Genomic DNA, 25,287 nt, shown 5'->3' with positions numbered 1-25,287 from the left:
GACTAAGCGACTGAATTGAACTGTCTCTCTTAAGAAATACATGCTGAGGTACTCTGCTGTCTTCAATTTACTATCAAATGACTCTGGGAATAAAAGTATTAATACTATGCATCTCTCCAGTACTTTGGCCACCTCATGCGAAGAGTTGACTCATTGGAAAAGACTCTGATGCCGGGAGGGATTGGGGGCTGGAGGAGAAGGAGACGACAGAGGATGAGATGGCTGGATGGCATCACTGACTCGATGGACGTGAGTCTGAGTGAACTCCCGGAGTTGGTGGTGCAGGGAGGCCTGGCGTGCTGCGATTCATGGGGTCGCAAAGAGTCGGACACGACTGAGCCACTGAACTGAACTACGCATCTTGAAGGAAAGAAGAGGGAGGGAGGAGTAAATTTGGCAACTAGTTGACACCTGAATCTAGGGGATGGCCATTGTTCTTTCAACTTTTTGATAGGTTTAAAACTTACAAAAAGCATGTGTGCAGGAAGTCTGTCTTGCCCACCAGAGTGACATGGTTAGGTTGGGGCCAACATTGTGCAGACATCTTTATAGCAGCTCACTAATTTCAACTGCCGCCAAATGAAAAAAGTACAGTCGGAATGTTTTTCTTTGTTACCTCTTCTACGCTCCTTCTGCGATTCCTCCGCGAGGCGAAACCATCTGAGAGAGACCTTTGTCCTTCTGCGCTCTCCGTAGGTAACTGAGTTTTCATTGGTTGGGCGCGCTGTCGTTTTATCGCAGTGCGGCCGAGTTTTCCGGAGGCGCGTGGGTTCGCAGTTCCAGATTTGCGTGGTCTGCCCAACCCAGGTTGTTAACGCAGATGGCTCAGAAACCGCTGCGCCTGTAAGTGACCCTGAGTCCGAAGCCTGTGTGTCTCTGTGTGTTTGTGTCTGCTGGAGAGGGTTTTTCTAAAAACGTGAAAAAAGGAGGAAAAGCCGGGGGTGGAAGTTCGGCGGCTGCTGGTGAGCTCCTATCGCGTCTTTGCCTGGCCACGGCAGGCAAGCCTCTTCTCCCGATTGTTTTCGCTTCTGAAGAGGGAGACTGTTGTCTACAGTCGCAGAGAGAAGAGGAAGCTGCCAGAGTCAGGCCTTCATGTTAGGCCTTCTTGGCCTCTGACATCATTTCCCCTTCGTTTCTCCTTGCAGTATATTTATTAGCCAAAAATTGTAGGCATGGGCCTTGGGCAGGGTTCAACTGAAGAGAGAGAGAGGGCCTTTGCCCTGGCGCTTTTTTTTCAGGGCAGTGATGAGGAGAAGCCTTCCATTCATCCATTCATTCAACAGCATTGATTGAACAGTTGCAGTGCGCCAGGCACTGGTGCTAGGCGTGGCACAGATGGAATTCTAGCCCTTTTTAATGGATCTTATAGTTCATGGGAATAAATATTAATCAGAGAAACCAGATAAATGTTAAATTATGGTCCTGGTAAATGTCAGGAGGAAAAGGTTCACGGTTCTGGGAGGATTTATATAGGATCTCTGGGTTAATATGAGGAATCAAGGAAGTGAGGGTTGAGCTTTGATTAATAGTCTTTTTTTTTTTTTTTTTTTGTCTGTATTCCAAAAAAGTCACTGGAATGTTTACAAACACCTTAACATGATCAAATTTTCATTTTGGAAAGCGATTCTGGCTGCAGTGTGAAAAAAAAAATTAGAGCTAAAGTAGAAGACAGCTGCTGCTGCTAAGTCGCTTCAGTCGTGTCCGACTCTGTGTGACCCCAGAGACGGCAGTCTACCAGGTTCCCCCTTCCCTGGGATTCTCCAGGCAAGAACACTGGAGTGGGTTGCCATTTCCTTCTCCAATGCATGAAAGTGAAAGTGAAGTCGCTCAGTTGTGTCCGACTCTTGGTGACCCCATGGCCTGCAGCCTACCAGGCTCCTCCGCCTATGGGATTCTCCAGGCAAGAGTACTGGAGTGGGTTACCATTGCCTTCTCCGAGAAGACAGCTAGGACTAGGTAAATGAAAAAGAAAAGTGAAGTAATTCAAGGTCTGTTAAAGAGAGGACAGCAACACGGCTTGGAGACTTCTGGTTATGAGTGCGAAGAAGTCAGCATTGTCTGGATCCTAGATTTCCGTTTTTTCTTCAGTAGGGTTGGAAACCATGGCAAAGGGCCCAGATGAGGAGATGATGAGTTTTGAGGTGTTTTTTTTTTTTTTTGAGGTGTTTTATGTTGTGCAGACTGGACGGTTGCTGTCCCCCAAACAATGGTAATTCCATGTGACAACTGCTATGAAAGAGGAAGTGCAGGGTCCTGTGGGAGCACTAGGAATTGGTGACTGATAGGGACTGGAGGGCTTCCTAGAAGAGGTGGTGCTCCGAAGATAAATGAACATGCCAAATAATTTATTACAGAGTTTGCTCTGAAAAGCTATTTGGGTTTCTAAAGTTTTGAGAAGAGGACTTTCTGAGCTGGTCAGGAAGGCTTTAGAGATGTGCTCGGCCTTGAAAGATGGGAAATCTTTTAGATTCAAGATGGGTAGAGTGGGACTGTTAGGAGATGTCACCACCCCGAGGGAATGGCAGAGACAGAGAATGATCAGATTGGCAGTAGAGAAGGTTTCTGTTTTGGAACTTGGAGAAAGCATTGGGGAAGGAGATTAGGACTTGTGAAAAGCTGTTATCTCTCTGGCTGTTGAGTTGTCTTAATGTTTTTGAGGAAAGAACATTAAGCTGTTGACTTTATGTAAGATGGACAGGAAGAAGAGAAGGTATTAGAGGAAATGTAAGTATATTCCCTATGTTGTAGCCAATACCAGATTCATTATATTTCTCTCTGATTCTGCCTCTTCAGTAACTACAGGACTCTCAGTTGCTCTGCCTCATAATTGTCCTGAGGCAGAGAATATAAAGAAAATTCCTCTTCTTTATATTCCTTAACATGTCCTCAGCATAGTACTTGACATACTGCACTTAGCAAAGCATATTGTAGGTGCTCAGTGTGTGTTTGTTGAATGGATGGCTGAAATCCTGTGCTAAGATAGTGGCAGTGGAAATGAAAAGTACAAGAGGATCACAAAAGATACTTGTAAAAGAAATTGAAGAGACTTGATGACTGGATGGGGATTATTGCCTCTTGGTAGTCAAATTGGCAGTAGACTTATGCGCAAAACCTGGCAAGTGAGAAGAAACTGGTTCAATTTTGGAGGAAATGATAAGCTAAATTTTAGATATGGTGAAGATAACTGGTGAGACCTTCAGGTGGAGCTGCCCAGCAGTCACTAATAGTTCACATGCCTTGAACCCCTCAGGTAACCTCAGAGAGACTGGAACACAATCTCCCTGATCCAGGAAGACTAGTATATATACCAAACCTAGCAGGCCCATTTGTGTGTCCTGAACTGCTTTAACATTTATATGTTATTTGCAGCTTGGCATGTGGAGATGTCGAAGGAAAGTTTGATGCTTTATTCAATAGAGTTCGAGCAATTCAGAAGAAAAGTGGAAACTTTGATGTAAGATGTTTCTTTCTACTGCATTTAAAAATTTGATTGTTGTAATCAGACATATTAAAGTAAAGTTTGGGCCTCTTTATACATTTCTGGAACAGCTACTCTCTTGTTAGACTGAGTTTCTTTTGTGAACATGGAAATTTAGTAGCTGAAGAATGGTATGGGAAAGGGGATGTGTTTACTGTAGACTTTTTTATACTCTTGAATTTGAGTTTTGTTACTTTATTACTTTACACAAAACTGAAAACAGACTAGCAAAACCTCCCTTCAGTTCAGTTCAGTCGCTCAGTAGTGTCCGACTCTTCGCAACCTCATGAACTGCAGCACGCCAGGCCTCCCTGTCCATCACCAACCCCTGGAGCCTACCCAAACTCAGGTCCATTGAGTCAGTGATGCTGTCCAACCATCTCATCCTCTGTCATCCCTTTCTCCTCCTGCCTTCAATCTTTGCCAGCATCAGGGTCTTTTCAAATGAGTCAGCTCTTCACATCAGGTGGCCAAAGGATTATAGTTTCACCTTCAACGTCAGTCCTTCCAATGAATACCCAGGACTGATCTCCTTTAGGATGGACTGGTGGGATCTCCTTGCAGTCCAAGGGATTCTCAAGAGTCTTCCCCAACACCACAGTTCAAAAGCATCAATTCTTTGGCGCTCAGCTTTCTTTATAGTCCAACTCTAACATCCATACATAACTACTGGAAAAACCTCCCTTAGTGATTCTGATTACTGGGTTTGGAAAGCACAGATCTATTTCATGGGTATATGGTGTGGATGAAGTCAGACAATATGTGTGCAAATGCTTCACAAACTAAAGAACCCTGATTGTTATATATTGTTGACTACTGGACTCTGTAAATTCTTAGAGTACAGAAGAGTATTCTAGGTATGGGAATTATTTGTTTATTGGGCTAAAGGTTGAGTAAGATAACAAGCAGGAAATGTGTCCTTTATTTCCTATATCTCTCAGGGTACCTAATACCTGAGAGATACCTAAGTTTTGTATTTCACAGAGATTCTTCAAGGCTGATTTCTCCATTTTTTCCCCTGACCCTCTCATCCCCTTCACCAGCTTGTATTTGACAGCTAGAGAGCCAAAATTTAGTAATTGGTAGAATCAGAGTAACTACTACAGTTGTTAAAGAATTATGTTTAGAAATTCTATAAATTAAGGAAAAAATTGGTTAGAGATAATTAAATAGAATAGTTAGCCAAATAATGTTACTGTCAATTAATTATGTACTATTTGATAGTTTTTTAAGAAAATCTCATATCTGTTTAAAAAACTCATTTTAGCTGCTGTTGTGTGTAGGAAATTTCTTTGGCTCCACTCCAGATGCAGAATGGGAAGAATATAAAACTGGCATCAAGAAAGGTATAGAACTTATTTTTCTTTTTAATACTTTATTTATTTGGCTGGGCCAGGTTTTAGTTGCAGCATGTGGGATCTAGTTCCCCAACCAGGCATTGAACCAGGCCCTCCGCACTGGGAGTGTGGAGTCTTGGCCACTGGACCACCAGGGAAGTCCCCAGAACTTATTTTTAACATGATTTCTAACAAAGTTTTAAGGCTCCCTGGTTCTTGCCAAGTTGTTTTTTACATATTAGTGATTTAAAAGTTTGCCTTTGAGTTTTGCATTGATCTGGGAAGAATGTCTGTGCATCTGAATGTTCAGATTTTTAATTTGGTTGGATTTAGTTCCAGGAAAAGAATTCTCTTCTCAGTAGGAGAGAATTGAGTAATGCAGCTGTATGTGTTCTTTCCTTTTTTTCAGTTTTGATGTTTTTTTATGTCTTTTGGGTCTGCTTTCCTAACTGTACATTATATCCTTCTAAGATGTGATAAGCCTGGTGACACCATTTAATAATCAAGCCACAAGGTTGGCTGTAGGATGTCCTCTGTGGGGAGCATGTTCCACATGGAGGATTACAGGCTCTGCCTTCACTACGAATGTTTTTCCTATGGGGAAGCAGTTCTCAGGTCCCCAAGCAGCTCTGCTAACTAGCTAGTGTCGTGTCTGTTTCTCTCCCTAGCTCCTATTCAGACATATGTGCTGGGTGCCAATAACCAAGAAACGGTGAAATATTTCCAAGATGTTGATGGGTGTGAATTAGCTGAGAACATTACTTATCTGGGTAAGTGGATATTTCGTGTGTTTGTAATGAACATAATGTGTTCCAGGAATTAGTCTCCCAGGAAATTTGTGGCTGGATTCATCTGCCATTACTGCTTGAGAGAATGGAGATCGGGGGGGTTCTTTTCTAAAGTCAATGTCCATATGCTTAAGACTATGTCGTTTTTGCTCTGGTGTCTCACACCTCTCCCCAATCTCCTGTACTCCCACAACCCAATATATACTGTTTCAGCCAACTAGAGGAGTAAACTGTTTGACTGCAATGCTTGGAGTGCTTAAGGTATAAATTGTGTTTTTTATTTTTTGTTTTTAATTCCATGTATGTGGTCTCACTGTGTAAACATTGCTAGATACATACAGCTTATTTGTTAATTAGACTCCTAATTTCTATAGCTCTAGGTTTCACTGAGGTTTTTAAAAACTCAAGTTTTTAATGTTGGTCCTTGGGTTTTTCACTACTTTTTTGTCCTTTTTCCACTTCAAGGTCCATTCTTCAATTCCAGGTTAAAGTTGTTCCTCTGCAACCCCCTGAAACTCTTATAGTGGGTCCTTTCAGTGTTTGGCTGTTATTTTTTTTGTTTGTTTTTTTTTAAAAAAAAGCACTGTCAAATTTTGCTTTTCTTCTTCCCCTGCTCCCCTCCTTCTACTGTTTCTTGCATCATTCAGCTCAGTTGTTTCTAAAATGGCTCAGCTACTCTTCACATTTCCTCTCTCTTGGTCTCTCTTTTCTTTAGAAAGCTTCCACATTTCCTTTGCTATAAATGCTCCTTAATAGTTTTTTTTTTTTGTTTGTTTGTTTTTTTAGTATGTATGTTCTTTACCACTTCGTTATTCTTGTTAGTCAGTATATGTGTTCCATAATGAGTCACTATGTGGAAAGAGCCATGTGAGACTCAGTAAATGAAAGGGAGGTGAAAGCTGATGGAACAGGGTTCCGGAGGCAACACAGAGGAAGAGAATCAAGGGCACAAGCCAGGAATAAGTTGAGAAGATGGCAGAGTCTCTTAACTTTTCCTAAATAATTGCTCTTTCCTAATGTGTTCCTTCATTTGGAAGTGTCTGCCTTCATAAAGTGTACATCTATTCTAGACTATAGCTTACTCAAACCTGCAATTGTTTTTTTTTCTTCTCAGTGCCACTCCAGGTGTCTAGATTTCTTTTAGTCCCTATGGAGTCTCTAGAAGGCAGAAAGCCTTTTTCTTAATCAGTGCTTCCAAAGTTTTTTTCAGTTGTGAGGCACCTAGAGCAGTCAGACTGTGGGCTCCAGCAGCTTCCACGTAAGGACAGCTCTTATGTACTGAACAGGAATACTGCTGTAGCCATCCTGCATTGAGACCTGGGAGCCAGAAGTGGGCTTTAAGAGAGTTGGGGCATGAAAGAGATTCATCACCAGCGTGACATTTCCTTCTGCAGTTTGACTAAAACTTTTCTATTTTTCTTTGAACCCAGGTCGTAAAGGTGTCTTCACGGGAAGTTCAGGACTACAGATTGTGTACCTCAGTGGGACAGAGTCCTTAAATGAGCCTGTCCCAGGTTACAGTTTCAGTCCCAAGGATGTGTCTTCCCTGAGGACGATGCTGTGTTCAACACCCCAGTTTAAGGGTGTTGATATCTTGCTCACATCCCCGTGGCCCAAGTATGTGGGGAACTTTGGGAATTCTTCTGTGAGTAGTGTTTGTTCAGTTGGAATTTCTAAAAGCAAATTGTAGTGGCTTAATTTGAGCTTTTTTTTTTTTTTTTTTTTGCTCTTTGAGTGTTTCAGTTCTTAGTTCCTTTCAGTAGAAATCTTGTGTGAATTTTTTCGGGATACTTAAAGCCTATTGGCTGATGAAAGCAAGTTGATCTTGTGAAAACACGGTTCACCAATGAAATTGCTGAAGTCTTAATTATAAATGAAAGTTTTTTAAGAATTGTAGTCTTGCCTCAAGTATCCTTTCTTAGCCTTCTTAAGATGTTTTGAGGAGTCCCTGATATTCAGTGAAATATTCATAGCTAGTGGCAGCTCTGCAGTTTTATTTTTCCCTTTCCATTCCAGATTATATCTTTTTGGCTATTAGAATATTTTAAAAGATGGAATCATTATGGGAGTGAAGATAGCGATCTAAAGTTGGGACACAGTATGTTGAAAACTTAGTACTTCTTTAATGGGAAAGCTTTAATGTTGGAATGTATTGGACTGTGTCATTGGATTTGATCTAAATATTTTTTATAAGAAGAGGAAGTACACCAGGTTGGTGAGTGACAGCTATCATGGGGAGCTACGCTGGTGGAAAATAAGCCTAAGGAAGACCTTGAAAGATTGTCTGAGGGCAGAAAGCATCCACTGAGCTTCAGTGAAGGAAAATATAAAGAGTATATTTAGGGAAAAAATATCAGTTCCTAGATGCAGAGTTATCAGTGATGATTCAGAAAAGGGCCTTATAGACTACTCTCTGTCAGCTTCAGCACAATATGTCTGTGACCAAAAAGGCCAGCAAAATACCAGGCATTGTCAGGATATTGAAGGTAGAAGGGCCACGCTCTTCCCCTTCCAAACATCCATGGTTACTCTGCCACTAGAACATAAGCGGCAGTAGATTCAGAGAAAGACTACTAAAGTGAAGGTGGGAGGAAGACAAGTGATGCTCTATAAGGAGAAATGAAAAGGGGTGCTAACAAAAAGTTTATAATTTTTGATTAAAGTTGACTTTGGCGAAAATAAATAAGTAATCACATAAGATATTTATAGGGGAAAAAACACCAGTCCCTAAGATACTAGCCTCAGGGCCAATTCCCTGCCCTTCAGCAGACACCTGAAGGAGGGAAGTATAAGACAGAAGGAAAGTGTTGCTTTACTTAGTGGAAAATTAACTCTGATAATTTCTCTCTTTCCAACTATACTTTCTCTTAGAATGAAGTTCTAGGAGAAAGTATGAACTGGTTATGGGTGAGAGAGAGGTCACATAATTTGTTGTTAATGGAAGCTCTGGGAATAAGCCTAACTTTTGACAGACTGAACCAGGGGCATGGTTGTGCTCTTCTGAAGCCATGCTTTCCTTGACTGAAGCAAAATAGAGGCTTGTATGTTTATGTGATGAAGTTCCTGAATGTTCTATGGCAAATATTCTGTGGATCCTAGGGGCCCTGAAAGCTAGCTTTTGATTTTAATCTTCTGTAGTGACTGTCACTGTCTGCATTATCAGAACTACCGGAGCACAGCAAAGCAAATTATAGACACACAGTCCGTGGGCTCCAGAGAGAAAATACTTACCTTCCCAAATGAGATTTTAATAAATCCTGTTCTGGGTGTTTGTATGGAGGAGTAACCTTCTTCCTTAACTTCTGGCTTCTAACTATTGTTCTTATTTCTGCATTTGTAGTTAGCCCATTTCCCCTTATGTGTTTGAGTTTCTCTGATTGCCATAGAGTGGAATTCATGATGCAAATTCTGCCACATTGTAGCCACATAAAAATTCCAAAGGCATTTCAAAGTGTCTTGTTATGTCTCTGCATTTCATGATAACTCCTAGATCTGTTAATGATGACTCAATTTCTGTTTACTAGGGAGAAGTGGATACCAAAAAATGTGGCTCTGCTTTGATCTCCAGTCTTGCCACAGGCTTGAAACCAAGATATCATTTTGCTGCTTTGGAGAAGACATATTATGAGAGGCTTCCATATCGGTGAGTAGCATTTCATTCTTTTTGGTTTTTTGAAGAATTTGCTTGGATTTTCTCTGTAAACTTCTCCCTTTCATTTTAGCCATATTACATCTAGGTTTCTTTTAGTTTCTCAGGCATGAAATAAGTGACTCTCAAACCATTCCACTTCTCTGAGTTTGGTTTCCTGATTTGAAATACAAAGGATTGGCCAATACAGGGCCCCTTGTAGGCTTAAGGGTCTGACATTACAGTGCTCTTTAATCATCATAGCTTGATGTATAGTAAGTCCTGTTTTGATCAGGTTAAGCAGTGCTCCTTGTATAGTCTTAAACTTAGGGTAATTACATAAGAAACATTTCAATTTAGGAATCAAAAACTTGTATCAATTTTTTTTTCTTCTTTTTTTTTTTCAGTATAGTTTGGAGGTAGAGTTTTTAAAGGATATATTGCAGAAAAAATAAAACCAGTGTTTTATAAGTTATAGAGTTAAGTAAAATTTATTGTGAATGATTGTCACTATAAAGGGCATGGATAATCCCTAAACAATTTGTACTTTTTTTTTTTTTATTCAAAAGCAATATATGTGTTGTTGAAAGTTCAAAAAATATAGGTGAGCAAAAGAAGAATATAACCTGCTCTTTCCCTATAAATCCCACAGCCTAAGGTATAAACATAGATATCACAGATTTTTGTTTTATATCTCCATATATGCCTTCTGGGAAAACCTCTTCTCTGAAACCATACACTAAAAACAGAAAGATTATTGGAACAAGCCACTCAAAGGCAGTTCAGCCTTTAAGGATGCAAATATATATTTCTTTGAAGAACATAAACCGGTGGCCAATAGGTGCGTGAAAAGATGCTCTCACATCATTAGCCATTAGGGTATTCTATTATTACACAAAAGAAGAGAAAATAGTATAATGAACCCTCCTGAACCCATAACCTACATCAGCAATTATCAACATTTTGCCAGTTGCCCAACTCTTTTAAAATCAAGAGTTTTTAAAAAAAAAAAAAATCAAGAGTTTTTTTGTGCTTTTCAGATTCATGATCTCATTTTTTCCTAACAGCAGCCCTGGGAAGTAGGCATGATTATTTTACTGAATGGATGCGTAACATCTGAGATATTACTGGTGGTGATGTAGTGATAGACTTAGGCCTGTGCTCTTTTCATGGACCCGTGGAGTCTACATATTTCATAATTGCAGATCAAAAGTAAAGTTTGTTGTTGGGAATTCATTGGCAGTCTAGTGGTTAGGCCTCAGTGCTTTCATTGCTGGGTTCGCTGCCTAGTCAGGGAAGTAAGAATGAGCAAGCCTTGAGCCACGGCCAAAAAAGGGTAAAGTTTGTTGATAACCTATTATCTTTTCAAATATATTACAGAAATCACATTGTTCTACAGGAAAATGCACAGCATGCCACCAGGTTTATAGCTCTGGCAAATGTTGGAAATCCAGAAAAGAAAAAGGTAAATGTTGAGTGTTTGGTGATTGGTTAGTATTCATTGTCTGCCTGATAAATGTTCCTCTTGCCCAGTTTAGGATTCAGATCTCTTCCCAACTGTATAATGTCCCAGTACTTCAGCGACTTTACTCTTTGTAATAATATGGTAATGAAAGGTCAGTTTCCTTGGGTCCTTTGTAGGAGATTTTAGGGAAGGGTTTGGGAAAATAGGCCCAGTGGAACAAGGGCAGATTTTCAAATGAGTTATGTTTCTTTCTTCCCACATCCATGTGGTGGTTTCCACAGTTATTTTTCAAGGGTTTGACATCAGGTGGTACTATTGCTTTGCTTCTTTTAGCAACTTCAGTTAGCTGAAATAATAAAATCTTCCCAAGGATTTACCTAAGCTCTTCTTGGCTTTGGGTGGTCTTAGTGATACCTGGAATCTGGCTTTCTACTAGAAAACTGCAAGTGAATGAAAGAGAATGTACCAGAAAAGTATATATATTGGTTTTCTCACTTCCTTGAGAGCATTTCTGATTCATTAAGGCCAAAAGCCAGGATATTGTGGATTGGGACAGCTAAAGATTAGAACAGTCAGTCAAGTGGGAAAACAGATAAATTATCTGAAGATTTTCTCACTTTAATAGGCCATGAACAGTGTACATGCAAAAGATAAGCAAATACCTATTTTGTTTTTTCCATAATAGCTCAAACTTTGGGGCCCAGGGCATTCTTAGCAAGTTTTGATTTGTAATTTCTTTTTTATTAATAACTTATCTGCCTTTCCTCCCTTCTTCCTTTCTTCCTTTTTTTAAACTTCCCTTTTAAGACTGAGTATCACTTACAGTATTTTTAGTCCTTTGCTTTACTTTTAGGGACCTGTTAGCCTTAGCCCTAAGCAATGCATACTTCACTCAGAATATGCACATTTTGAAGTTGACAAGTATTATTAAATTCATCTCAAAATTTTGTTCCAGTTTACACCCCCACCGGCAGTGTATGAGACTGTTTTCTGTCTACATTCTCAATGGGTAGTGTCAAGTTTTTACTGACATTTTTGCCATCCTGATAGAAGAAGGTTGTATGTCAGTGTTAATTGGTTGTATTTCCCTGATCAGTAGTGAGGTTAACCGTCTATTCATATCTCACATAAAGTTTTCAATATTTGTGCGTCCGTCCAAGATTCTAGATATTTTTATATTTAGTTCCTTGCTACTAATCCCTAAGAAAATGTATCTGCATAAATAGCAGAAATTATATAAAATCAAAGGAAAACACTAAGTTGTTTTCCATTGGGAAAAACAAGGGCAGTACAGTGACTATTGACAAAATACACAAATGTCAGGGAATGTTTAACAGGAGGATTCCTACGTGCTGTTTCTCATAAATCCCCTGTTCCTTATCAGTTTCTGTTGCCAGAAACCAGTGGAAGGGCACGCCGCTCCCAGGACTGAGGTCATAGGATGAGACAGGCTTGAATCTCCTTCAGTAAGCATTCTCCTTAGTCTCCATCCTCTTTCTTGAGATATGGATTGCCTCCTGACCTTGTGACCATTATTAATCCCTTGTTCCCTTGGTAACGGTTGCTGAACATTTGGTTTTCTGATCTTTATCATTGTCGAAAGAAATTTCTTGTACAACAGTCTTCACAGATCATTAAAGCACCTTTGCTCCCTCAGAGCTTGGGTTCCCGTGTCTTTCTTTCTTTCTTTCTGTCTCTGTCTCTCTCTCTGCCTCTCCCTCCACCTCTCTCTTTCACTTTTTTATCATTGACTCTGGACCATCAGGTTCCCGTCCTTTAAAGGACCACAACACACAAAGATAAAGGACTGAGAGACAAAAGGAATTTGTCTTCAAGGGTTATGGAGCACATCCCTCTAGGCCTTGCAGTGCTAGTTGTTTTGTGTAAGGGCTGGGCTTTGATGAGTTGCTTGTTACTTCATCAGCCCTTGATAGCCCCTGCAGAGATCACCGAAATGGTATTGTGTGGATTCTCCGAACTACAGATAGTCTGGTTGCTGCTCTTTAGTTTTACTCAGTTTCTAAAGATTCTTGTGGAATTTTACAATCCAGGAGGTTGGTTATATTTGCATAAATAGTATGCAAATAATAATATTGTTATTCTTTTTCCAAAGTATCTTTATGCATTCAGTATTGTTCCTATGAAACTAATGGATGCAGCCGAACTGGTAAAACAGCCGCCAGATGTCACTGAAAACCCTTACAGAAAATCTGGGAAGGAAGCGTCCACAGGCAAGCAAACTCCTGCCTCTGAGGTGGGTTCTGATTGAGAGGTGACATTTTCTGGGCATGATTACCCATTATAGGTGTCTTTTCCTTGGTTATAGTTTAGTTTATAAGGCAAGTTTAATCCTTAGAATTTTAATCTCTTTTTTTCTCCTTTGGGAAATTGTGGTGGTGATTAGAAAGCCTTAGTAGATTTCCAGTAGGATCAATGTGTGTGTACATTTAATTGTAGTTTGGGGTTAACCATTTTATATTTTAAGTCTTTCATTGTCTAAAGTTGGTTCAAATATTGGGGTTACACATAAAAAGTCTTTCCTGTCTAAAGTTAATTCCCTGTTTCTAACTTTTCAGGTAAGGATCCAACTGCTTGGTAGCAATGTAATTTGTTATTTTATAATGAGTGCTGGGTCAGGAAGCAACAGTTAGAACTGGTCATGGAACAACAGACTGGTTCCAAATCAGTAAAGGAGTACATCAAGGCTGTGTGTTGTCACCCTGCTTATTTAACTTACATGCAGAGTACCTCATGAGAAACGCTGGGCTGGATGAAGCATAAGCCAGAATCAAGATTGCCAGGAGAAATATCAATAACCTCAGATAGGCAGATGATACCACTCTTATGGCAGAAAGCGAGGAACTGAAGAGCCTCCTGATGAAAGTGAAAGAGAAGAGTGAAAAAGTTGGCTTAAAACTAAACATTCAGGAAACTAAGATCTTGGCATCTGGTCCCATCACTTTGTGGCAAGTAGATGTGGAAACAGTGACAGACTTTATTTTTGGGGGCTTCAGAGTCACTGCAGATGGTACCTGTAGCCATGAAATTAAAAGATGCATGCTCCTTGGAAGAAAAGTTATGACCAAGCTAGACAGCATATTAAAAAGCAGAGACATTTCTTTGCCAACAGAGGTCCATCTAGTCAAAACTGGTTTTTCCAGTAGTCATGTGTGGATGTGAGAGTTGGACTGTAGAGAAGGCTGAGTGCAGAAGAATTGATGCTTTTGAACTGTGGTGTTGGAGAAGACTCTTGAGAGTCCCTTGGACAGCAAGGAAATCACCAGTCCATCCTAAAGGAAATCAGTCCTGAATATTCATTGGAAGGACTGATGCTGAAGCGGAAACTCCCAATACTTTGGCCACCTGATGCGAAGAACTGACTCATTTGAAAAGACCCTGATGCTGGGAAAGATTGAAGGCAGAAGAAGGGGACAACAGAGGATGAGATGGTTAGATGGCATCACCAACTCAATGAACATGAGTTTGAGTAAACACTGGGACTTGGTGATGAACAGGGAGGCTTGGCGTGCTTCAGTCCATGGGGTCGCAAAGAGTCAGACATGACTGAGCAACTGGAACTGAATTGAACTGAATGAGTGGTAGTAGGTCAATAGGATTTACTCTGAAGAGATTTCTTAATAGCAGACTTTTCTGAAATTCATTTTCCCTTCACTCAAGCAAGGAATGTCAAGTTCCCTTACTAGTATGAATGGTCTGCTTTCTTAGACTTTCTTAATGAGCAGCCTTTTATTTTTTTAAATTAAAACTCAGTTAAAGTCGTTTGATCTGTGAAATTCTAAGACTACTACAGCCCTACTGAGAGAGGGAAAGGGATTTGGGTGGGATCATGCTATTGTGTTTTAGGCAAGAATTGCTGTATAACTTACATTTTAATTTGCTTTCCCAAAGGGATGAATTTGGTAGCTTAGATAAGTGTTGAGAGGTGTGACAGAGTCCAGGCATCAGGACTGGGAAACTATTTTGCTTCTCTAGATTAGGCAGAAAGGGCTGGGAGGAAGGTAGCAATGTTCCCTTGTGTGTGATGGTTGGCTACTTGCTTAAAGATTAGATTAATAACATTTACTCTTCTATTGACTGTTCTAGGAAGAATCAGCCTGCCAGTTTTTCTTTGATTTAAATGAAAAGCAGGGAAGGAAGCGTTCATCTACAGGCAGAGACAGCAAGTCTTCTCCTTACCCAAAGCAGCCTCGCAAACCTCGTAAGTACCTTGGCTCCCTCCAGAGGTCTCTTCTGTGGGCAGTAATGGTTATTTTGGGTCTTGTTTGGGAAGCAGCATTGCTCAAAGGGCTTCTTCTGGCAGAAGATCAATAATAAAAACAAAAGGATGCAAAGATGGCCTGACTTTCACGCTGTCTGAGGCTATTTCTGTAAGAACTATGGAAAAAGTTCTTTTCCTTCATGTCTGTAAAACAGAAGGTTAAGAGCCTACAAAACCAGTGCAGGTTTATAAAATAATAATCAAAATGTTAGCAAAGACAGCTGTTAATACATTGAGATCTTCTTTTCCACCCGCTTGTTTCAAAGATGAAGAAGTTGACTTTGTAACTCCTGGGGTCATGTGACTAGCTGGTGGCATGACTGGAACTAGATATGGGGCTCCAGACACTCAGTTGAATGTTCTCTTATTGCAGTCAGTTGCCAGTTACATGCTATGGTTACCACTTGTAGATCACCTCCCTGTGGACTGGTTACAAATTCAGAATGTCTATAGACATTTAGTTTCATTGATAATGGTGATGGGGGCGGGGCTCATAGTGGGAGCACAGCAGACCCACTGTGGCAGTAGTGTGTACATACAGTGTTTGCAGGACACAAAGATCAGACAAGGCTGAGTTCTGCCGGTGGTTATGTGCTGTAATGCTTGGACCATGGTAACACTTGTCTTTCTTCCACGTGAAGCTCAGCCTCCAGGACCCTGCTGGTTTTGCCTTGCCAGCCCTGAAGTGGAAAAGCATTTGGTGGTCAACATTGGCACACATGTGAGTTACTTCCATGAACCTCTTGCAGAGAGGAAGACACCTGTTTCTCTTCTGTTGACTTTATGGAGTCACGGTTTACATATAAAATTTACCTACTTTAAGTGTGCAATTCAGTGACTTTCAGTAAGCTTACTGATTGTACAACCGTCACATAATACAGTTTTAGAACATGTTCATCACTTCAGTAAGATTCCTCATGCCCATTTCCAGTTAATCCCCACACCCACCCTCAGTTCCAGGAAACCACTCGTCTACTTTGTTTTCATTTCTGTCTGGATAGTTCGTATAAATGGAATTGTACATCTTTGCATCTGGCTTCTTTTACTTAGCATACTATTCTTATTCATGTTGTAGCCTATATCAGTTTTCTATTCCTCCTTGTCAAATGGTATTCCATTGATTGGATAGACTACATTTTTTCTGTTTATTCACTAAATGGACATTTGAATTGTTTCCCCTTTATGGCTATTAGTGAACATTTGCATACATGTCTTGTGTGAACATATGTTTTTTTCTCTCGGATAGCCCTAACCTAAGCAGTGGAGTTGTTTGTAATTTTATATTTATGTTTTTAAGAAACTGCCAAACTATTTTTCAAAATAGCTGCACCATCTTGTTTTCCCACCAGCAATGTATGAGGGTGCTTGTTTTTCTGCATCCTCCCCAACATTTGATATTTTCTATTTTTTTGACCGTGGCAACTATAGCAGTTCTCTTGTGGTTTAGTAGAATCAGTTTCACAAGATTCCTCCTTTCCCTCCTCTCTGACAAATAGGTATGGCTTTCCTAGGGTGATGCTTTTATGAAATTCTTGAACTTTATATGTTTTTATTTCATACTATTTGGGGATGATGAGTTGCTTTTTTGAATTACAAAGATTTTCTTTGTCCCTGAAAAGGAGTCCTCTGTTGCCTGTACACTCATATTTGGCTAAAAATGTTGATATTCTTTTTTTTCGTATCTTCAGATTTTAAAACTTGAGTTTATTAATTTTTATCTATAGTAACTATATAATGTTGGGAACTGATTTACACTAATTACAAAAGACTAAAGTGATAAGTTCTCAGTTTTGCCTAGTAGTAGAGGATATAGCTCCCTAATGACAGGAAGACTCACATCCACATTTCTGGTCTGGGTATCTGGGAACCCAAGATGATAATTATAAGATTGCTGGGTAAGCACTGAATCAGACGGTGACAACTGGATGGTCTTGAGAGGATTTTATTCAGGCTATGAAAAGTTCTGATGGACTACGTGTGTCTCACTGTAAAGTCATCCTATTTCAGACTTCCCCAAATGCTTTTCCTTGGGCACAACTTGCTTAGATATTAAATAATACTCGTTTTTGACCCTCATTCTTCTGGGATCCATATAAACCATTATCCTTCTTTTTCATTCACTTAGAATGAAAAGAAGCTTAATTTTCAGAGTTACAGTTGTACCCTAGTCACCCATGACTAGAAATGGCTATTTTCCAAGGCTCCCGAGGATAATACATGCAGATCATTTCGTAGTGTGTGATGCTTTTGTAGGCAAATACTTTCATCCAGTTTTCATTGATTTATTCTGATTTTGTTTTCTGGGGATGACCTTTATTTCCTCAGCTTATCCTGATAATGAGGGCCTTTTACTGGGGTATGAGCCTAGGGGAATTTCAAGGAAAACTCTTTGCTTCTTATCTTGACCTGAAGTTAGAGGGGCAAAAAACATATCAGATTTTGATTGTGGACCAGATAGGAGGTCACATGATGATCTTAGCTTAGAGCTTAGCTACCAATCAAGTTTACCCTTACCTGAACCGTCCCTTTTTGGTAGAAATCTCTTGCGAATGTCTGGTGACCTGTGGGTATCTGGCTGAGGACTTGGAGTCCCCTGTCTGCAGCTACTCCTTTTGATCCCCTTTCATTACTTTTTTCCCCTGGTTTTCTCTGTCATTGCCATGCCTTCCTGGAGAAGGAAATGGAAACCCACTCCAGTATTCTTGCCTAGAGAATCCTGTGGCTAGAGGAGCCTGGTGGGCTGCTGTCCATAGGGTCGCACAGAGTCAGACATGACTGAAGTGATTTCACATGCTTGTGTGCCTTGGAGAAGGAAATGGCAACCCACTACAGTATTCTTGCCTGGAGAATCCCAGGGACAGAGGAGCCTGGTGGGCTGCCGTCTATGAGGTTGCACAGAGTCGGACATGACTGAAACGACTTAGCAGCAGCAGCAGCAGCCATGCCTTCTTCAAGGGGTATACATAGAAGTATGCTAATGACCCATGCTAATGACCAGTACTCTTGTCTGGAAAATTCCACGGACTAAGGAGCCTGGTAGGCTACGGTCCATGGGGTCGCAAAGAGTCAGACACGACTGAGCGACTTCACATACATAATGACCCATGGGTTTAAGTTGGTAAAAGCAGTTGCAGGCTGTTAAGAGTCCAGAATAAGTACTGCAAAATCCATGCATTTATGGGAGAAATACTCATTCAGGTCCTACTTATATAGATAAAATTGGAGATGAATTCAAATACAGCACAGATTAAAAGTTGAGGATTTGAAAAGTAGGGAGGAGACTGGGCAAGTTTGAAACATCACAAAAACTAGAAGGTACTGCCTTAGGGGTGCTGTTTGGTCTAGACTAGAAGCCTTCAGTAGCTTCAAGGCACATCACAATATAAAAACTGCCATTTATGGCAGCAACCCTCTAGAGTAACCTTTTAAAACAAACACAATCACAGTGGTTACTATACTTTTTTTTTTTTTTTACTGTTTTAGTGCTTATGAGATTTTGATGAACTTTAGTCATCTGGAATATTAACTCTGTAGATGTGTTCAATCCTCTGTGCCAAGGATATCAAGGATGATAATGATTTAGTTTGTTGCTGTTACCTATCTTGTCTTTCTGTTGGGCTTTCTCAGTGTAGATGAAAAATAAATGACTCTTCCCTTCAGTCTTAACTTTGAAGGGACCACACTAAAAATATACTTTGGGTTGTTTTTCTAAAGCTCTGGTACCTTCATTTGCCTGCCCTTTCTCTGCTCTCTTCCCTTCAAAGTATGTCTGAGTGGCAGAGCAGTCTTGTGTGTTTGGGTTTTGACAGAAATATTTTTAGTTGCTGTTTAGCTGTCAACAGCCATTGCTGGGAACCATAGTTTTCTTTGGATGTACCTGAGTTTGAAGTTTCTTCTTCTTCCTTCCCCATTAGGTTATATTTGCTTTCATTTTGTAAAAGTGAGTCAGCAGCTTAAGGCTGTAGGGACACTGGTGATGATGATGGTAATCATATCATCTTAGCCTTTTTCGGGAACCCAGGAAGTGTATTTAGGGTTGAGATTAGGTGTCACTGTAGGGGAGGTGGTTCATTTGAAATCAGAAGTGGTTCCTTTGAAATCAGAAGTGGTATCTTCCTGTAGCTGAGAGTGATAGTCACTGGAAAATTGTTAAATTGTTTCAAGTTTGGAGCCTGGGAGGAAAAACCAAGTTTGCTGTTCTAGTCTTCAGCTCTGGTGTGTTTGTAGCCAAAAGCCAGTCTTGGGTGCTGCTCACTTTTCCCCAGTTCATTTGATAGTTGCATAGAGATTTGTTGCATCTAACCTCATTCTTTAGCAGGTACTTGACAGCAATGTTGTCATAACCTCTAAAATTAGACTTTTTTTTTAAGAGGAGAAGTTCTGCTGGTAGCTTCTGGCACACTTTCCCCACACCCTCGCAGCTCACACTTTGTAGAGGCTTTTCTCCGAAGAATCACACTTGCAGTACTGAAGTCTCACTTCTGTGTGCTTCCTCTGCAGTGCTACCTTGCCTTGGCCAAAGGAGGCTTATCTGATGACCATGTCCTTATTCTGCCCATTGGACACTACCAGTCAGTGGTGGAGCTTTCAGCAGAGGTGGTGGAAGAGGTAGAGAAGTACAAGGCTACATTGAGGAGGTTCTTTAGGAGTCGAGGCAAACGATGTGTTCTATTTGAGAGAAATTACAAGAGCCATCACCTGCAGCTACAGGTATGTGATCTCTGTCCAAGAGCTTGGAAGGGCCTGGATATTGATAAATATTTAAATGATGTTAATTTTTTTGAAGTATAGTTGACTTACAATATTGTATTAGTCTCAGATGTACAGCAAAGTGATTCAGTTCTTGTATATGTATATAAAATACTATTTTCCATTTATAGGTTATTATAAGATATTGAATATAATTCCTTGTACTAGGTTTACCTATTTATGTTGCTGCAAATGGCAACAGTTCATTGTTTTTCATGGCTGAATAATATTCCATTGTGTGTATATACAACATTTTCTTAAGGCAGTCGTCTGTTGATGGACACTTGGGTTGTACTGTAAATTGGTGCAGCCATTATGGAAAACAGTATAGAGGTTTCTCAAAAAACTAAAGATAGATCCTATGATCCAGCAGTCTCATTCCTGGTTATATATGCAGAAAAGACAAAAATCCTTAATTCAAAAAGATGCATGCAACCCAGTTTTCATAGCAGCACTATTACAACAGCTAAGACATAGAAACAATCCAAGTGCCCATCTACAAATGTTAATACTTAATTTTAATAAATATGTAAGTATTTGATTCTAATATGATTAAATATTTAAATAGTTGACTTAATACTTTACAAAATTTAGTATGAACTTTCATATTAATATTTAAATAATATTCACTTAAAAGGTTATAGTTTCTGGTGATAACCCCAGGGACTTCACAGGGAAGTGCATAGTCAGCACAACTGAATAGTACAAGTAGTAGGTGCCTTGTTGAGAAAAGAAATGGAGTTCAGGAAGGTTCCAAGAAAGATTTGGGCCTTGACAGATAAGAGTTTGGGAAGAGAGTGGGTATTTTGTGTGAAGCTTAGCATGAGTGACAGTTCACAGGTAGGAAGCAGTCTCAGGTCTTGCCTGGGGCTACCAGCTCAGAAATTCAGAGACTGTTGTGGGTAATTTGATTGTCATTGTGGTAGTTTTCTTTCTGGCACATTTGTTAAGTTTTCAAATGGGCCTGACTCTGCCACATATATTATATGGGAGCTGGTAAAGGCTTGATGACAAAGAGATCTCTTTCTAGCCTTTTCTGCATCAGAGATGGCCTCCCACATGTGAAAGGCTGTCTCATAAGTTTAAGTCCTTACAGACAGGATGACATAGACCTGTCTGGCTTGAGGAAAATGTCTGCTGAGGGGTGTTCCTCCACCCCTGTGATGGATTTGCTGCATCTCAGAGACTGTACAGGAGGCACAACCTCTCTGGGACCTGCACAAAGAATTTCTCCTGTCTCCTCCACCCGCCCCCCCCCCCCCCCCCCCCCCGCTAGGTCATTCCTGTGCCACTCAGCAGCTGCGCTACTGATGACATTAAAGACGCCTTCATCACTCAGGCACAGGAACAGCAGATAGAGCTCCTGGAAATCCCAGAGCACTCAGACATCAAGCAGGTAAAACAGGAGAGGAAGGTGATATTCCAGGAGAAGTATTGGGTTTCTAGCCTATAGAGCCTGATGTACTCAGAGGCATTCAACAAATGTTAAATAGGCAGGTGACAATATGGTATTAGAGTAGAGATGAAGATTATATTATAGTAGTTCCTTAGTGCTTTTCTGGGAAGGGCAAGAAATTAGAAATTTCCTAAGGCAGGAACTTAGGAAGGTAGGTGCCACTGGGAGGCTCTTTGTAGTATCTGCCAGTGTCTTTTTAAACTTTCGTTGTATTAAAGTTCTTGTACTTCTAAATTCTTTGCCAAATTAAAGCTCTTAAGACATGGAAGAAGGCAGCGGCACCCCACTCCAGTACTCTTGCCTGGAAAATCCACGGGCGGAGGGGCCTGGTAGGCTGCAGTCTATGGGGTTGCTAAGAGCCAGACACAACTGAGCGACTTCACTTTCACTTTTTACTTTCATGCACTGGAGAAGGAAATGACAACCCACTCCAGTGTTCTTGCCTGGAGAATCCCAGGGACGAGGAAGCCTGGTGGCTGCCATCTATGGGGTCGCACAGAGTCAGACACAACTGAAGCGACTTAGCAGCAGCAGCAGAGATGGGCTGGGATTTTCGGTGTTTAAAGTGCTATTACATGTCCTCATATGACTCTGTTTACTGTAGATTGCACAGCCAGGAGCAGCATATTTTTATGTTGAACTTGACACAGGAGAGAAACTTTTCCACAGAATTAAAAAGAATTTTCCTTTGCAGTTTGGAAGGTTTGTATATTTTTCTTATTTTAAATGTGTTTTCACTAGACCTACTCTGAATAAAGTAGTGGGCTGCATGATGAGTTAAATAAAAAGCCAAACAAGAAATAGTCCTTGCCCTAAGGAACAAATAGTCTTAGGGCAAATCAGATACTTACGTATATGACAGTAATGTAATGTAGAATGTGGAAAGTACCATAAAAAAGTTTTGAGGAACAATGTACTTTAAAATCCAGAGAAGGGAGAGCCATTTCTGCTTGATGGAAGGCATCATGAAAGGGCTGAAGTTGAGCTTGAGAGAAAGATTTAGAGGGTAAACTCTGGTGCATGGGCATTCTAGCCCAAGGGAGGAAAATGCTACTATGAACATGTGCTCTGTGCCAGGCACTGTGCCAAGAACTTTCCATGCATTGCCTCATTTAATCTAAACTCTGTATGGTAGGTACTGTCATCCCAGTTTACCAGTCTGGAGAATGAGACTCTGGAGGAGTGCCCAATAGAACTTTCCATGATGACAGACATATTCTATAAATCTACATTATCCTACACAGTAATCCCCAGCCCCATTACTGGTGATTACTGAGCACTTGAAATGTGGCTGTGACTGAGAAACTCAATTTTTAATTTCATGTAATTAACTATGATTAAATTTAAATATATTAGGCTACTGGCTTCATTGGGGTTCCCAGGTAGCTCAGTGGTAAAGAATCTGCCTATGCAGGAGTTGCAGATGTGGGTTTGATACCCTGGAGGAGGACTATGCAAGCCACTCTGGTATTCTTGCCTGGGAAATCCCATGGATGTAAGAGTCTGGTGGACTACAGTCCATGAGGTTGCAGAGTTGGACAAGACCGAGCATGTAGGCACACTGCATGGTGGCTTTAGTAGTGGACAGTGGAGAAGGCAGTGGCACCCCACTCCAGTACTCTTGCCTGGAAAATCCCATGGATGGAGGAGCCTGGTAGGCTGCAGTCCATGAGGTCGCTAAGAGTCGGACACGACTGAGCGACTTCCCTTTCACTTTTCACTTTCATGCATTGCAGAAGGAAATGGCAACCCACTCCAGTGTTCTTGCCTGGAGAATACCAGGGACGGGGGAGCCTGGTGGACTGTTGTCGATGGGGTCGCACAGAGTCGGACACGACTGAAGCGACTTAGCAGCAGCACCAGCAGTGTGGCTGTAGAGTGGTGAGGTAGCTTGTCCATGGTCGCAGTGACCTGGCGTGCAGGACCCCAAAACTGAGGTCTTAACTCATTACTCTGCAGTTTCCTAAAGATTTGGATGAGGCTTCATTTCTGTTCCTCACATCATGGAGAACATGACTGCAAAACTGTACAGGGAATGGTATAAATTAGGCAGAGACTGAAGGCAGGAGTTTGCTGGCAAGAAGAGATTATGGAGGGTAGTTGGAAAAATGTTCAGGACAGATTATCTGGTGCTGGTGTCTGTGTTTTGCAGTGGTTTTTCCCCCTAGTTAGAACTGAGCTTTGAGTCAACTTTGAACCATTTTTGGGCCAATTTGGAAAGCCTCTAAGAGACTGCTACCAGTAGATAATTTTAGTAAATGTAGTTGTCTATATTTTCAAAGCAGATAATAAATGAGAAAAAATGTATTAGGAGCTTCAGACAACTGACATTATCTTTTGTGTTGTTGATTCAGCAGTAGATACAGGTTTAGATACTGATGGCACATGCATGTAAGCTTACAAAGGAGAGATTCTTTGAATGATTTTATGCTCTTGATATTTGGTTGTATTTTCAACACTTGAGTATTTTTCAAAGTAGTAACTTACAGGTGATAGTGAAAGTGTTAGTCACTCAGTCATGTTCGACTCTTTGCTACCCTATGGACTGTAGCCTGCCAGGTTCCTCTGTTTATGGGATTTTTCCAGGCAAGAATATTGGAGTGGGTTGCCATTTCCTTCTCTAGGGGATCTTCGCAACCCAGGGATCAAACCTGCGTCTCCTGTGTCTCTTGCATTAGCAGGCAGATTTGTTACTGTCTGAACCACCAGGGAACATAGCATTTTATAATTAACAAAATACTTGAGAAGACATCTTTTTTTTCCTGCTGTACAAGAAGGATGGGTCTATCTTCATTCTACAGATGAAGAGGTAGGCTCATAGTCTGCCCAGAGAATAAGAACTTGAGCTTAGGTCCTTTGACTTTTAGAAGAATCTGTGATTTATTTTTAGCCTTTCTATTTACTGTAGCTTCAAAGTGGAAAATGAACCAAACAAATGTACAAATAAGGTTATTTCTAATATATCAAAATAAGTAAAAATAGAAAGCAGTGGCATTTAGAAGATAGCTTGTGTGAGAGGTGATTTTGTTGACATTGAGCATGTGGTATTGTGCCTGTATAGACTCGAGGGCACTAAAAAAGGGCAGAAAATCAGGTTGGGGTAAGATACTAGGTGCCTGACTTCACCATGCCCTCAGCCCATTAATGGCCTGAGATAACAAAACTAGAGTTTAAGGCAGGATGTAATTACAACTAGTTTGGTGCTTTGACTGTGTTATCTTCATACATCAGAAAACCCTTATTTTGCATGTCGTAGGCAAGGAAATCAAGACACAGAGATGAAGTAATCTGTTCTTAGACAGCAAACGGCAGAACTAGGAATGGAATCCAGTTGCTTTTCTGATTGCAGGGCATGCCCTCTTTCTGCTGTGTCATGTTGATTCTCTAGGTACCAGTAACGTAGTTCCAGGTTGTTCAGAGGAGTAAATGGAATTTGAGGGGTTAGAGAAGAGCTAAGACCTGGGCTGGTCAGTTTAAAACAGATGTGATTTTGATAGATAGCAATGGCAGAGATAGCCCTCAGGGAAGAGAACATGGTGTGAGCAATTAGAGGAATTTGCATGCCTTTTTTCTGTGATGCTGAGCAGAGCTCTCTGGCTGGAGAGGAACCAAAGGTTTTGGACTGATACTGTCCATTTTGACTTCTTTGTGCTCTTTTTGCAGGGAGGTCCTGGCTAGTGAAGCTATCCTTAATATTCCTGACAAGTCTGACTGGAGGAAGTGTCAGATTAGTAAGGAAGAGGAGGAGACTCTGGCTCGCCGCTTCCGGAAAGACTTTGAGCCCTTTGACTTCACTGTGGATGACGACTGAGTACAGGGAAAAAGCACTTTATGAACTTCACACGATATAATAGCAGCCTGTTTTTTAAGAAACAACAGTCTCCCATGGGGACTGTTTCCCTGCCTCTTTTTTGTGTATTCCCATGGAACCTGCCTGTAGCAAGAGGCCTAAGATTGAGTATTTTTTGGGAAAAGTCATATTTTAGGATGAAGATCTTATGTTAAAAACATATCTGTCATCCAGTTCCAGGTAGAGCTTATGTTTGTCAACATTTTCAAAAATATTTAAGCTATTATAAAATCCAGATGCTTTTTCATGGTTGGGAA

The 25,287-nt window shown here is 40.7% G+C and overlaps 1 protein-coding gene and 1 non-coding gene across 6 annotated transcripts; both read left to right on the top strand.

The window, feature by feature from the left end:
- The first annotated feature begins 734 nt into the window (after window positions 1-734).
- On the top strand, window positions 735-25,282 carry CWF19L1 (CWF19 like cell cycle control factor 1). Of its 5 annotated transcripts, none has more exons than XM_027960177.2 (14): window positions 735-843; window positions 3,370-3,454; window positions 4,762-4,824; window positions 5,484-5,585; window positions 7,034-7,248; window positions 9,128-9,246; window positions 10,612-10,696; window positions 12,810-12,950; window positions 14,801-14,915; window positions 15,617-15,696; window positions 19,476-19,685; window positions 21,001-21,120; window positions 21,785-21,882; window positions 24,844-25,282. In XM_027960177.2, the coding sequence occupies exons 5-14, from the start codon at window positions 7,159-7,161 to the stop codon at window positions 24,989-24,991; spliced, it is 1,206 nt and encodes a 401-aa protein (XP_027815978.1). In that variant the 5' UTR covers window positions 735-843; window positions 3,370-3,454; window positions 4,762-4,824; window positions 5,484-5,585; window positions 7,034-7,158; the 3' UTR covers window positions 24,992-25,282. The 5 variants fall into 5 exon arrangements, with proteins under 5 accessions (XP_027815978.1, XP_027815977.2, XP_042095016.1 ...); XM_027960176.2 differs by having other exon boundaries at window positions 4,746-4,824; XM_042239084.1 differs by lacking the exon at window positions 735-843 and adding an exon at window positions 934-962 and having other exon boundaries at window positions 4,746-4,824.
- LOC114110368 (small nucleolar RNA SNORA12) lies at window positions 20,640-20,787 on the top strand. Its single transcript, XR_003586644.1, has one exon. It is a non-coding gene; the product is annotated as a small nucleolar RNA SNORA12 (small nucleolar RNA).
- Window positions 25,283-25,287: the final 5 nt, after the last annotated feature.

Source organism: Ovis aries, chromosome 22, assembly GCF_016772045.2.
Source record: "Ovis aries strain OAR_USU_Benz2616 breed Rambouillet chromosome 22, ARS-UI_Ramb_v3.0, whole genome shotgun sequence".
NCBI classification, from domain to species: domain Eukaryota; kingdom Metazoa; phylum Chordata; class Mammalia; order Artiodactyla; family Bovidae; genus Ovis; species Ovis aries.
Note: the sequence above shows the minus strand (reverse complement) of the source record. Positions and strands in the feature narration are given on the sequence as shown.

Coding starts and splice junctions, on each gene's coding strand:
- CWF19L1 (XM_027960176.2), top strand. CDS start 821: ATGGCTCAGAAACCGCTGCGCCT. Junction 10,697..12,809: donor GAAATCCAGAAAAGAAAAAG/GTAAATGTTGAG, acceptor CTTTTTCCAAAG/TATCTTTATGCATTCAGTAT. Junction 19,686..21,000: donor GCCATCACCTGCAGCTACAG/GTATGTGATCTC, acceptor CCCCCCCGCTAG/GTCATTCCTGTGCCACTCAG.